The 13,864-nt window shown below is 40.3% G+C and overlaps 1 protein-coding gene across 1 annotated transcript in view; it reads left to right on the top strand.

The window, feature by feature from the left end:
- TMEM2 (transmembrane protein 2) overlaps positions 1-13,864 on the top strand; it is a 74,031-nt gene that overhangs the window by 45,726 nt on the left and 14,441 nt on the right. The window contains exons 15-19 of the mRNA XM_008583250.1: positions 321-476; positions 2,680-2,857; positions 5,087-5,302; positions 8,773-8,981; positions 13,651-13,833. Coding sequence (XP_008581472.1) covers positions 321-476; positions 2,680-2,857; positions 5,087-5,302; positions 8,773-8,981; positions 13,651-13,833 — 942 coding nt within the window. The remainder of the gene's footprint in view (positions 1-320; positions 477-2,679; positions 2,858-5,086; positions 5,303-8,772; positions 8,982-13,650; positions 13,834-13,864) is intronic.

Genomic DNA, 13,864 nt, shown 5'->3' with positions numbered 1-13,864 from the left:
CACCTTTTCAAGGCTCCACGTTTCAGTTACTGTAATAGGATTTCCCACCCTTTTAACAGTCACAGTGGGGGCTGTTTCTAATACATAAAACTTGGGGGACACGATTCAAAATTCAGGGAGTTTTGGGGGGACATAATTCACTATAAGAGGTATTTCTGCAGTTTAAAAGCAATTTCTAAGGACTTGGTGATATGTATTAGAAAAAAAACTATTGACTTCTTTTAAAACTTTTAGCTTTTTAAGTTGTAGCTTACTTTCATTGGGGAGTAAATTTAAATTTCCTAGGGAAGTGTAGCTAATGATTTTTCTCATTTTAACAGTGATGGAAGTTTCCCAAGTGATGAAGGTTCTAGCCAAGAGGTATCTGAATCTCTCTTTGTTGGGGAGAGCAGGAATTACGGCTTTCACGGTGGTCAGAACAAGTATGTAGGCACTGGAGGAATAGACCAGAAGCCTCGGACGTTACCTAGGAACAGGTAAGTGTTACTTAAACAGTGGAGTGTTAAATTTAAACAATAAAGAAAAGGCTAAACCTCAAGGAAGTTTCTGTAATAATCCCGGACTGATTGATTCCTACCTGACTGTAACTCTTTTCCTATCTTCTTACAGGACCATACACAACAATAAATAAAAAACATTTCAGAGATTTCATTATCAGTTTTATAACAGAGCAACTGATCTTGTTTTTAATCCTTATATAAGACCTTATATAAGCTGGTGATTTTTTTTTTTCTTTTTTCTTAAGCCATTTTTCTTAAGCCACAGGAAGTTGCCAAGCCATAAACTATGACATTAGGTCAGTTTTCCCTCAATGTTGGTTTCAGAAATAGCTACTGGAAAAAGGAAATTACCTACTGAAAAGAGTCCTAGAAAACGAGAGTTGACTGATGCCTAACCACGGCTGTATAATTAACAGTGTTCTAGATGTTGGAGGGGATGGGGCAGGCTTTTGGTGTGTTTTCTGTCATCATAATCACTGATTCATTAAAATAGTACTTAGCGCTAGGAAGATTCTTCAGAGCTTTCAGGGAGCTATTAACTAATCCATAACTCAGTTCTTAGACACAGTTTGGAATTGTCTTTATTTTACTTGTGAGAAAACTTGTAGAGAAGAACTACATAGTATTTCACAGCTTCGCATCTGAGCCTGTGTCATAATTCATCAAGAATGAAGTCCCTTCACAACAGCGCCGTCTATGGACATCGGCTAGGACAAGGCAGGGGAAGGGGGCAAACAGAATTAGCTCGGGGTGAGGGGTGCGGAGTGAGGTTGCAGAAGAGCTTTACTAGTTTCTGGGGAAGGGTTCTTCATGCTCACCTCCACTCCCCTGTGCTTGTCAGCGTGGAGTACTGCGTGCCCTTAATGCTGCCCTGCAAGCGGAACTATCGTGGAAGCCAGTGAGAAAAGAACCTCATGCATTTGTAATAGCTCACATTTCTCAAGTGCTTGTGATGCAACAGGCCTATCTAGATGACTTTGTATTTGCTTATTCCTCACCCAGCCAAGGGAGGTAGGTCCTGTCACCATCCTGTTTTACAAAGGAGTAACTTACTAAAGGTAGTGGAGGTGAGATTCAAACCTAGTTAGCTTGGCTGTGCTTTTCACCATTAGGCTGTGGCTGCCTCTCCTAGTGTGTAGACTTTTGTTTGTTTGTTTGTTTTTTAAAAAGCTGTATTTGTTGGGGGTACGGGTTGCAGGATGGTGGTGGCCAAGTCAATTTCATTCCTGTTTTATATTGACCTCCAGTTTCATTTCAAAATGCTTGTTGCTTCTTTGCCAAGGAAGATTTTCCCAAATAAAAATTTCTCATTGATTAATAGGCTCAGTTTTTAATTTACTTATCTTTACAGCCTTTTCTATGGAGGAGAAACATTTTGAGATATATGATTACAAATACATCATGATGCATAGATTTTTAATTGGGCTATTTGGTTTTCTTGCTAGTGTATATGCTTTCATTATAAAACACTGCAAAGTTGTAAACTAATTTGTTGCTATAGCTATCTTCTGCAATGCCATTAAAAATGTAATAGGAGAGAAACCTGAAGAATTCAGAATATTGTAAGTTTTGTAAATTAATTATGGTTTGTGTTTGAACAGAAAGGGCGATAATGAATAAAATGAAATTCTCAATCTAGCTAATGCTTTGGACATAGTAAGCCTTGAGAATTTAGGCTTTTATACTTTAAAGTATATCATTTCTTTCACCTTTTTCCTATCATTTAATGGCTTGAGGGGGAAGTTCTCTCTGCTTAAGCCCAGATTTGTCTTTTGTTCTCATGGCTAGAAATTTTGGAACTAACACTAAAGTTATATATAACACTAGAGTTACCAAAAAAAAGATCTTAACTGATTTGACTCAAGGAAGCCAGTCAGAGAGGCTTCCATTCTATCCCAAATAATAATTCTATCCAAATGTCTCTCTCACCACCCCTGTCAATTGTATTACTAGGTCTTGTTTCCATAGTACTTATCTGAAATTTTCTTTTTTCTGTTTGTCTTTCTCACGACAGTTTATGCTTCATTCAATCAAGGATCTTATCTTGGTGGCCACTACTGTTTCCTAGAATTTTGCTCAGGGCATCTGGGATATTCAGCAGTATTTATAAAACAAATAAGTGGAGTTTTGTTCAGGGGACAGGCTCATGTGTATTACACAAAATCTTGTATTTCAACAGGACATTCCCAATTAGAGGCTTTCAGATTTATGATGGGCCCGTTCATCTCACCAGGAGCACTTTCAAAAAATACGTGCCAACTCCAGATAGGTACAGCAGTGCGATTGGCTTCCTCATGAAGAACTCCTGGCAGATAACGCCCCAGAATAACATTTCCCTTGTGAAGTTTGGTCCGCATGTAAGTATGTTCCTACATAATGACTATGTTTGGAGAGGGAGGGGGCTGCACATTCCCAAAGACAAAAAACACAAAGGATTTGCACCAAGTCTTTATGACTAGTAGGAGAAATTATCTACAAAAGCAACCCCTAATTCCGTGTACTCTGTCCCATCGAGTTCAAGGTGAGGACAGAAGTCCCATATGATTTGGGGTATTTTTGACATTCAGCTCAAATTAGAATTAAGCATTAAATTCAGGTCTCGAAAGGGAAGATGACTTAAAGTTTGTAGTGTTTCACAGGAATAAGAGGGCATAGATTTTGAGAAATTCAGTCAGTGTAATGAGCTGGCAGAGTAGCCCATCTCCACTAACTCATCTGGGGACTATTCTTCTGGGAACTAGAGGATGAAAAATTGGGAGCAAAGAGGAATACTGGGGCAGTATGATGCAAATTGGGTTATTTCTGATAAAAACTGTTGGAAGGCTTTTATGAAGATGGCAGAGAATTTTTAGAAATTATGGTTTATGATGAAGAAGCCCCCAGAAAGAGTTTTCTTAGCAGTTTCACCAGTATCCACTCTACCCATAGTACACAGGACAATCTGATTCCAGACCCCCAGGCTTTCCCCAGCTTGCCAGTTCCATGATGGCAGCAGCATAAGAGAAACTGAGACTCAGACCACCTAGCTCCCTGCTCCCACAGGCAGCTGCAACTGGCAAATAGCTCATAGTTCCCTCATTCATGTCCACACATGAACTTTGTAGTTGCCCCATTTAAAATAGAACTTGACATAGATTTGCCAAATTCTATATTTGGTTTCCTAGAGCAGCCAAGGCATGGAACAGAGGCACAGGTGCAAACTGGGACATTAGCGTGGTTGGCTGGTTTTCTTGAGGCCACGTGACTCCAGGGGCAGGGTCGGGCTAGGCTAAGAGATGGAGGTTTCTCACGTAAATCAATAGGGTGGGTCTTGGGTCACCTCTTCTGTTGGAGGTTGGCTGTTCACTTACCTCCTACATGGAGCTCCCCATAGTCCTCCATGCACAGAATTTAGTGACCACTAATGTGGTCATACTGAAAAACAGTTTGTTAGATATTGCATTTGTAGTAGGAGTCCTCAAATTATAACAGCATAAGTGAAGCCATATTGTTCAAGTCCAGCAGTTCATCCAGCCTGGAGTTTTCTATGGTAGTGATACTTTGGGGACAGTTTAGAAAGGGAAGTTTGTGAAGTTCTACTTAAAAAGGTGGAAAATACACTGTAAACTTCTTTGAGATTTAACCATCGGAGGCACAAGGGAAAAGAGAAAAAGCGTGGAACTAAGAACCTGGAACCACTTGTCCCAAACATCCCTGTTTTCCATCGAGTTGCTTGTCATTTAGATGTGCTGTTGATTTAAAAAAAATCCCAGGATGATGAGTGCATAAAAGCATTTTAATGGTATATCTGTGTGGCTTGAACAACATCAGTAACTGACCACTAGTGAGAAGCAGCTAAAAACTATAAAACATGTTACCTGCAGCCAGCTTTGCAGCCTGTATTATGTGTTCAATACAGGCTTTATATTAGCTCTACCTGACATGAAAATTATTGAGCTGGCCTTGGTGTGTGTTGAGGAGCGAGATAGTAACATAACACTTTTCAGCAGATTCTAGGGAGTTCAACAGTAACCCAGCTGTAATAAGCCAGCACTTAAATTGTGCTTCAGTTTTGAACTGTACTTATTTTTTGGTGGAGGGAGTTATATGAATAAGTAACTGAAGCATTCAGAGTGAAATAAAATGATTGACTCATTTGGAAGATAAACATATAATAGATTTTTATTTAATTGAGGTATAATTTGCATACTTGGAAATGCACAGATCTTATGTGTACAGTTTATAATTTTTAAAAAATATATACAACTGCATAGTCCCCCTTCCCACAACTGTTCTGGTTTCTCTTACCACAGATTAGTTTTCTCTGGAGAACAGGTAATAGTTTTTAAGTGGGGAGGGGGAAGAATGAAAACAAAGATGGAGTTTAACATTTCCCAAGGTTTTGGGAATTTTTTTCCCCTAAGCCTGTCATTAATTAAGTAGAAAAGTCTGATTGACTGGGTGCCATAGTTGGCAACTATGAGCTGTAACTCAGAATTGCTTTAACCTTAAAGCAGTTTTAATGGACATGCAGTTGGATCTTTGCAGGGGACACTAATATGACAGGAGCCTCATTTTGTGATGTCCTTGTTTTTCACTGCTGTCAGGTCTCTCTGAATGTCTTTTTTGGAAAGCCTGGCCCCTGGTTTGAAGATTGTGAGCTGGATGGTGATAAGAACTCCATATTCCACGACACTGATGGCTCTGTGACAGGATACAAGGATGCTTACGTGGGAAGAATTGACAACTACTTGATCCGCCATCCAAGCTGTGTAAACATTACCAAATGGAATGCAGTGGTCTGCAGTGGCACCTATGCCCAGGTAGGCTTAGAAAGTATTACAGTGCCTGAGTCCCCGCCAGCTCCTGACAGTACTGCTTCTGCAAGGAGTACTATTCAGCTTCTCAGTGTGACTGGTGCTTTCCAAAGCATGATTTTTCTTTAAAAAAAGGAAAGAAAAAGAAAATTCATTAGGAGTCAGGGACTCATAGGATTTTACTTAAAGTTTCACCACCTCAAACCAATTTAATAAGTGAAAAAGTGAGTCCCAGAAAGGTGAGATGGTTTACCCTTGGTTAATATGGTTGGGATGTAGTTGGGTGAGAACCCATTTTTCTTGATACTTAGGTTTTCTTGACATTACAGCTGTACTCCCTAAGAGGGAGTTTTATCCTGTGCTTTCAGGGTCACTGTTTCTAAGTAACGAGGGAATCTCACTTTTGAGGCAGAATATCAGTAGGTTACAGGGAAAGTGAGATGTTCCCAGGGACAGAGCTGGGAATTGGAAATGAGTGGAAAAGGAAAGAATCCAAGGAAATTCTTCTAATTGTATTATGATATAATGTCTATGAAAATATGAAGTAGATAGCATAGATTGGGAAAGACCTCTTTGAAAACATTAAGCTGTTGTATTTTTATTTCCTTGATGCCCAGGAAAAGAGGATGGACTAATTTGTGAGGTAGTGTGTATGCTTAAGAGCGGAGGCTTTGGAGCCAGACTGCCTGGGTTTGAATCCTGGCTTTGTTATTTCCTAAAATATGAGTTGGGCAGGATAATTGATTGCTCTGTGCCTATGCACACTGAGAATAATAATAGTTCCACTCATATGAGGCTGTTGTGAAGACAGAAAGTGTGAATTCTCGTATGTCAAGTGTGGGACATATGGCATGGCACATGGTGAAATGCCTGCTGCTTTTATCAGTATTTGAGAAGCAGGGCTCTGAGTTGAAAAGGTGATTTTAATAGTAATACTTAGGTGGATGAAAGAGATTGCAGAATGGAGGTACCAGTTGCCCAGAATTTTGAAGAGAGCAGAATTATTCTCCCATATTTTCGACAGCTAAAGGGTAGAATTTAATAATAGACTGTCAGGGGAGATAAAAGTGTTGATTTGCCTCCCACGGATTTTCCACTCCTTTTCCCCTGGGTGACAGAACCGCCAAATATTACTCAAAGCCCATCTCTTCTGAGCAGTGAGATGCCCCAGAAAGGGGTTAATATCCCAGAACCCTCAAGTGTGAGGCATTCCTTCCATTTGGGAAATTAACCATGAATTGGGGTTCTCTCCTGCATTTATTCTCCAGACCAGCAAGTTACAGGAAGAGACATAGGTGGGGTTTTGCTAAGTACAGTTTAACAGGTTTAACAATAGAAGCTGGTAACATTCAGTAAAAACAAGTCAGATGACATTCTGTTAGGCAATTAAGTGATCTACCAATAAAAGCTTGATCTAGCAAACATTCTTTCTCCCTCCAGCATCTTCCCAGTAACTTTACATATCAATCAGTAACTAGTCTGTCTTTGAACCAGCAACCTTGCTGTGTTACAATTCTTTATCTTACAACAGAGACTCGATAGCCTAGGGAAAATTTCCTGTCTTTTGCTAGGTCAATATTTGAAACTGCAAGGCTTTGGAAAACCAGGCCCTGTGAAGTACATTTGCTTTATGAATACTCTACATAAAAGAATAAAGGAAAGGGATGATTAGAGCATGGTGAGGAGAATTAGAGGGAGAGCAAGGGTTCTGGCAAATGGAATTGGACTCTGATAGCCCCAAAGACAGGAAAGAAACCTCCTCCATTGATCTGCCAGATGCTCTCATTCGTAGCGTGGGCTCTTCATGGGGAGAGACCAGTTCGGTGGTATTTCCCCTCTGCTGAGCTCCCCTTACTTTGCCTGTCAGAGGTGTCCTTATGGGCTCCTGCTTGTCACTTTTCTGAGCCTCCTGAGTTTTTTGTAGTTTCTCCTCCTTAGCTCCTATAGTTGGAGCTTCTTGGATCAGAAGGATCAGAATTCCTCATTGCTCTTCTGACTGTGAATCGTGACTATTAAAGAATATTAAAAAACCTTCAAAAAAGTTTAGATTTTTATCTACAGACAAGACAAGAGGACTAAGAGGGATAAAGACTGGAGTTAGTTTTGGTTTATTTTAATGGGAGTGTTAGCTTCTTTATTGTGGGATTTCTCATTCCTATAGTTAAAAAAAAAAAAAAAAAAAGGTGATACTTGCTTAAGTCCTGGAGGGAGAAAGAGGGGATGGAAAATTAACTACAGGGTTAATAAAGAAGAAAAGAGCATGGTTGAAAATGTGATTTCTTTTTTCCCTTCATTTTATTCTTAATCAGAATTCTTCCCACTCCCACCCCCAAATGTAAACATTACCAAATGGGTAATGTCTTCCTTCCATGGGAAGAAGAAAGGACATATATACATACATTACATATATAACCTTATACGTATATATAAATATACATAATTAAATGTATGTTAAATATAAATATGTATTTAAATAAATAATATATTATTTAAATGAAAATAATCTGTAGTGTTAAAAATATGTATCTTTTCTCTTTATTTTAAATTCTTAAGTGGTATTGTTATAGAAGAGTATTAAATCTAAGTAGTCAAAACTGAATGAGTGGAGTGTGGTGTTATAACACCAAGGTCAGGGGTTCACATCCCCATATCAGCCAGCCAAAAAAAAAAAAAAAAAAAAAGAAGACTTTCTGGCCCAAAGGACATATTATTGAATAGCCAATATGGACAAGATTATAGAAGTGAGAGAGAAAAATACAGAAGTATTATAGATTAAATGTTAGTATTCTGCAAATGTTTTAATACTTCTGGAGAATTTGGTACTGATTTGTTTTAGGTTGTCTTGAGGTTTGTCCTTTGAAGGATGCTTTTATGGAAGGTTTTGTTTAGGCATGACAAGAGGCTGAAATGCTACTGGAATAAATTCAGGATTTTCAAATTTGTCTCATTTTAATATGTTTTTCCAGTTGTTGCAGAGCACTTTATAATTTTTTTTTCCATGAATGGGTGAAAAATGATTTCTTGGGCTGATGTAGGTCATGGAAAATTGAAAGCCACAGTTCTAAGATATATAAATTTTCCATCTTATGGTTAGATTGACTTGACTAGAGGATATTAGTTTTCACGTTAGATTACTAATTTTTTTTATGTGTGTGCTCTTCAGATTGAGGGGTTTCTTTGACAAGCTATATAAGCCACAAAGGTTTTATATTCTGATGAATAAGCTGGCCCTTAGTGGTGGAAGAGATGATGAAGATGTTGGCTAGCAGAACACATGGTCTGTTTTTGCCATTTCTAGTGAAGCAGGCTGTACTGTGAGTGCAGTTTAGGATGTCGTTGGCTGCTGCTCATTTAGTCTGGCACCGATCACAGAATCTCTCTTTTCAAAGTAGAGCCACTTGACTTTGGCTAGAAATGTTTGTGTAGCTATTTAAACTTTCATTCTCTTCCCTTTAACTTTTAATTCTTGTTTTAAGGTCTATGTACAGACATGGAGCACTCAGAATCTTACCATGACCATCACGCGAGATGAGTATCCTTCGCACCCCATGGTGCTCCGGGGGATTAACCAGAAGGCTGCCTTTCCACAGTACCAGCCTGTCATCATGCTGGAGAAGGGCTATACCATCCACTGGAATGGGCCAGCACCACGCACTACTTTTCTGTACCTCGTAAACTTCAACAAGTATGTTTCTATTATTGTTGAGCAAGTAGTAATTTAGTGGAGAAAAAGAATAACATATCCCCTGGGTAGCAAGTAAAGAATGCTAATTTCATGTACTTTGCTCCTCTTATGGGGAGGCTGTTTTGTGTGGATGGAATTAAGAGATCATACAAATGGAATCCTGTGATTTTAAAAGCATTTCTTTCCCTCCATAGTCAAGGTATTGTGTACAAAAAGCCATTCAACAATGGGTTTTAATACAGTTTGCTGAACGCTTTAATTCCCCTGTAGTGGGCTGGGAAGAAGTTTTATGTGGTATCCCAATGAGCACTTGGTTCCCTGGAAAATTCAAGTTTATACTTGACATAAGAAAGTGGTGTGATTGATTAGTAATGCCCGCTGTGGGTGAGAGGTGGAAGAGTTGGGACACGAGTGTTGGACATTTGCCACCCCTGCCTTAAAGCACACACTAGCCCTTCTTGTCTGTGCTAGTGATATCATGTTCAATCCGAGGTTCTAGTTTTTACATTAATTTATTCAAGTGTTTGCTCTGTATCAGTTGATATAAAGATGAATGAGAAAAGTACTTGTCCTCTAGGCACTCACAGTAGACAGGTAGAAAAAACATAATAGATAAACCAGAACTATTTTTCAGTAGATGAAGGATAGAGCAGCTAATTCTGCCTAAGGGAGTTGGGCCAGGATGCTGTGAAATTAGGTGACCAGTCTCGTTACGAACATGTAGAGTTGGGAAAGGGCCTGTTCTCCTTGGGGAATGGTGGCTTCAGTGTCAGGGGAGCATAGGGTGCAGCAGGGGAAGTGACAGAGGTGCAAATAGAAAGGAGGGAGGGACTGTTTTGAAAGGCAGGGGCAAGCCAATCTAGATTCGCGTGACTGTTAAACCAGGAGACTCCATGACACCGCTCAGATAGGTGCTGAAAAATCAAAATGGCTTGTTCACCTGACTGCTTTTGAAGCTCTGGCTTGTCAGAACTCTCTTGAAACAACCAGTTTGAATGAACAGAGAAGGATCAGAATGTGTAGGAAGTCAGCTCTAAGTAGGGCACTTGCAAGGATGGATGTCCCGGCTCTGGGGTAGTTAGGCCTCTGGCGCATGCTCTAAACTGAACACCAGCACGGTGACACTTGCTGCTGCTTCTCTGCCCCACTTACATAGTGAACCAATCCTAGAATCTCAGTACTCATTTCTGACTCTCATCAGTGAACAAACTCTGTTGGATCTAACTCCTTAACGTCATTCAAATCTCTCTACTTCTTTCTGCCCCCACTGCTGTGACAGAGTTCAGGCCACCTTCATCTTCTGCATGGCTCCCCAAAGCAGCTTTATGTGGTCTCCCCACCTCCAGTCCTTAGTCCACATCATATCCAGTGTGAGATTTCTAAAAGCCCAGTCTGATACTATCAGTGAATTGAAGAGAAGTCAATGAAAGAAACAAACGATCATCAGACAGGAAGGAGAAGAAATGTCCAGAAAGTTATACCGGGCAGGATGATGAATTTGAGATGAGTTAGTACAATCAAATGATATGCACGGTTCTGTAAAGTCAGTACCATGCATAACTTTTCATCAAATGCTGAGTAGGTAAAAACATTTTAAAGTGAGAAAAAGCTGAGCCCAGAAGTTTTAAAAATTCACATGGGATTGAAATTTGGTCATACTTTTTTTGTTTAATTAGCTAAAAGTTTATAAAAATTACATGATGGGCAGAGGAAAGAGGAAGAGATGGACAGTTTTCCCCTCAAATTTAATGTAATTATAGGGAGGTCATAGATTTTGTAATAGAGCACTTGTGAAAATAACACTTTAAAAGCTATAAAAGCTGTACTTACTCATTAAACAAAATAAAATAAGAAAAAGAAAGAAAATTGAAATAATTTAAATCTTCCTAATCCAAGTGAGGCACTATAAATATTTATAGTGTTTTCTGCTCTCTCTACCATCAAGTGTTTTCTGAGCATATGGATGTACCATAATTTTTTTTCACTTAATAAATTTTTTTATTGGAAATCTTTAGAACTAAGTTTATTTATTTATTTTTAAAAATGCAATTTTATTAATTTTTTTTTTACATTCTAGGATGTTGTGGAGCAGTTGGGAGCAGTTGGGTGGGAGGGGGAGAAAGGGGAAGGAAATGTGATGGAAGAAGGAGGAAGGAGGAGGCGTGGGATTGATGCCTCTGGCATCCCCACATTCCCACAGGGGAGACTGGGGGGGTTTCCAGTGGTGGGTTGGTCATTGCCGGGCTGGGAGCTGATGTCAGGGGGATGTGGTAAAAACCTTTGCTCGCCCACCACCCCAGCTCAGGAACCCGGGGCCCTTCTTGCTGAGGCTTGGTGGTCATTGCTGGGCTGCTTGCATGTGTCAGGGGGGCATGGCCGAGGCCTGAGGCCCCCCACTGCCCTGGCTTGGGAGAGCCTGGGGTGCTTCCTGCAGTGGCTCACTGGTTGTTCTGGGCTGGCTGCAGGTGTCATTGGGGCGTGGCTAAGGCCCTTGGCCCCCTACTGCCCTGGTTCAGGAGAGCCCAGGTTGCTTCCTATAGTGGCTCAGTGGTCGCCACTGGGCTGGTTGCACGTGTCAGGGGTGGGGGTGTGTGGCTGAGGCCCCCCACTGCCCCAGCTTGGGAGAGCCCAGGTGCTTTCTGTGGCAGCTCAGTGGTTGCTGGGCTGGTTGTGGGTGTCAGGGGGGTCATAGCTGAGACCCCTGGTCCTCCCCCCTTTCTGGCTTGGTAGCCCAGGGGACTTCTGGTCCTTCTAGGTGTTATAGGTGTTATTGGTGAAATGAGACCTTTCCTAGTTAATATGAAGCTGTCTCTCATTGCAGGTACTTTGTTTTTTCTTACAGTTTTGTGTTGGGTTATGTGCTGTTCCCACCACTTAAACTCTGCACTGGAACTAATTTGTTATCCTTTGCTTACTTGTGAAATGGAGGAACTTCCTGTGGGGACCAGCACTTGAGCTCTGTGGTTTAGCTAAATTGCTGCTTTGCTGCTGATTCCCTGGGGAAGGCTTTTTGTGCAGCTCAGGCACTTCCAGGTCTAGTGAAATCCTGTGCACCTGGGGTTGTGTAGAAACTCTGGTCTGGGCCTGAGTCTTTTCATCAAACTGCACCCCATGCAATTCTATATTCCTGACAAGTCTCCTCTGAGTGGTCCTGTACTGATTGGGGGGTAGATCAGCTGTCCTTGCTGTGTCCCAGTGTTCTCCTGGTTGGCCTGTCTCCCCCACTGCCTGTGCTGCAAACACTTCCCATGGGATGGGCCGTGTTCTGGTTCCTTGAGATGACACACTGGCTTTTGAGTGGCTCCTTTTTTTCCAGTTGTGGCTCCTTACTCTTATATGGGTCCATGGGAAAACTATTAGTGGTCTTGATGGCCTGTGGGCCACCAAGGCCCTCTTCTGCCTTGCTGCCTCCAAGCAACTTCATCTGTGAAGCTGTGGCTTTTGCCAGCTCCTGCTCTGTGTGCTCAGCAGCTCCAGCCTGGAAGCAGCCAGGGCTTGGAATGGTCAGAGTGGTTTTTTCTTTCTCTTATCATGGCTTCTCCCGCCTTCATGTACTCCATAGGTCTCTCCTCTTCCCCTGAGCTCTAGCGGCCCCAGCTTGGCTGTCATTGCTTTTTTATAGTTGTAAATTGGTTGATTTGTGGGAGAGATGCTGGGGACTGTCTATTCTGCCATCTTGACCGGAAGTCTGTACTGTAATTTTTAAAGTACTTCCTACCCATGTAAACATTCAGGTTGTTTTGCTCCCGCTTTTTTTTTTTTGCTCTTATAAACAATACCTCATACAACATCTTTTCTTTTATGTCTTTTGCCTGCATTTCTACTTATTCTCTAGTGGGATTATTGGGTAAAACCTGTGTTAACAATTTTAAGGCTTTGTTATATATTGTTTAAAAATTCTTTAGTGATGAAAAGTTCTGGAAGTGGATAATGGTGATGGTTGCACAACCTTGTGAATATATTTAATGCCACTGAGCTGTATAGCTAAAAATGCTTCAAATGGTAAATTTTATGGTATGTATATTTTACCATAATAAAAAAGGTAAAAAAAAAAAAAAGGAAATGGTAAAAATGGAAAATATTTTTATAGTGTTTAAAAAGGACTAAAATTTTTATCTAAGGACATTAAGAAAAAAATACTGTGGCAATTTGGTGATATTCATCAAATGCTTTAAAAATGCATATACATTTATATCCAGCAATTTTGCCACTGGAAATTTATTCTAATATAATTACAAAAAGATAAAAACGTATTTATGAACAAAAAATCCTTTAGAACAGTTTTACCCATGCACACTTGCACTATCAGGCTATTAGTATTTACATTTTAGTACACCCATACCCAACCATCTCACTTAATTTAATATCTGTTTGGAGTGTGTAAATAATTTTACCTAACTTCTATTCACATTCCCCCAAATCCTGCTAAAACCAAGAAATTTTTTGTAGACCATATTATTGTTGTAAATATATTGATATGAGAAATTTGGGTAATAGATAAAGGTGGTTGATTTGCTAGTACGTCAGGGTTCAGGACTTCCATTGTTAGTAACTCAGCAGAAAGTAGACACTTAAGGAGGAGAAAATCATGGCTATGATTTCTAAATGCTATGACACTCAGAAGATAGCAGTTCAAGCGTGAATTTTTTTTTATTGTCTCTCCCTCAAGGAATGACTGGATTCGAGTTGGCCTCTGCTATCCATCAAACACAAGTTTCCAGGTTACCTTTGGCTTTTTACAACGGCAGAATGGCTCATTATCCAAAATTGAAGAATACGAGCCTGTGCATTCATTGGAAGAACTGCAGAGGAAGCAGTCTGAGAGGAAATTCTATTTTGACTCCGGCACGGGGTAATCCAGTGGAACCAAAGAATGAGAGTTA

The sequence above is a fragment of the Galeopterus variegatus genome, unplaced genomic scaffold (assembly GCF_000696425.1).
Source record: "Galeopterus variegatus unplaced genomic scaffold, G_variegatus-3.0.2 Scaffold2868, whole genome shotgun sequence".
NCBI lineage: Eukaryota > Metazoa > Chordata > Mammalia > Dermoptera > Cynocephalidae > Galeopterus > Galeopterus variegatus.
Note: the sequence above shows the minus strand (reverse complement) of the source record. Positions and strands in the feature narration are given on the sequence as shown.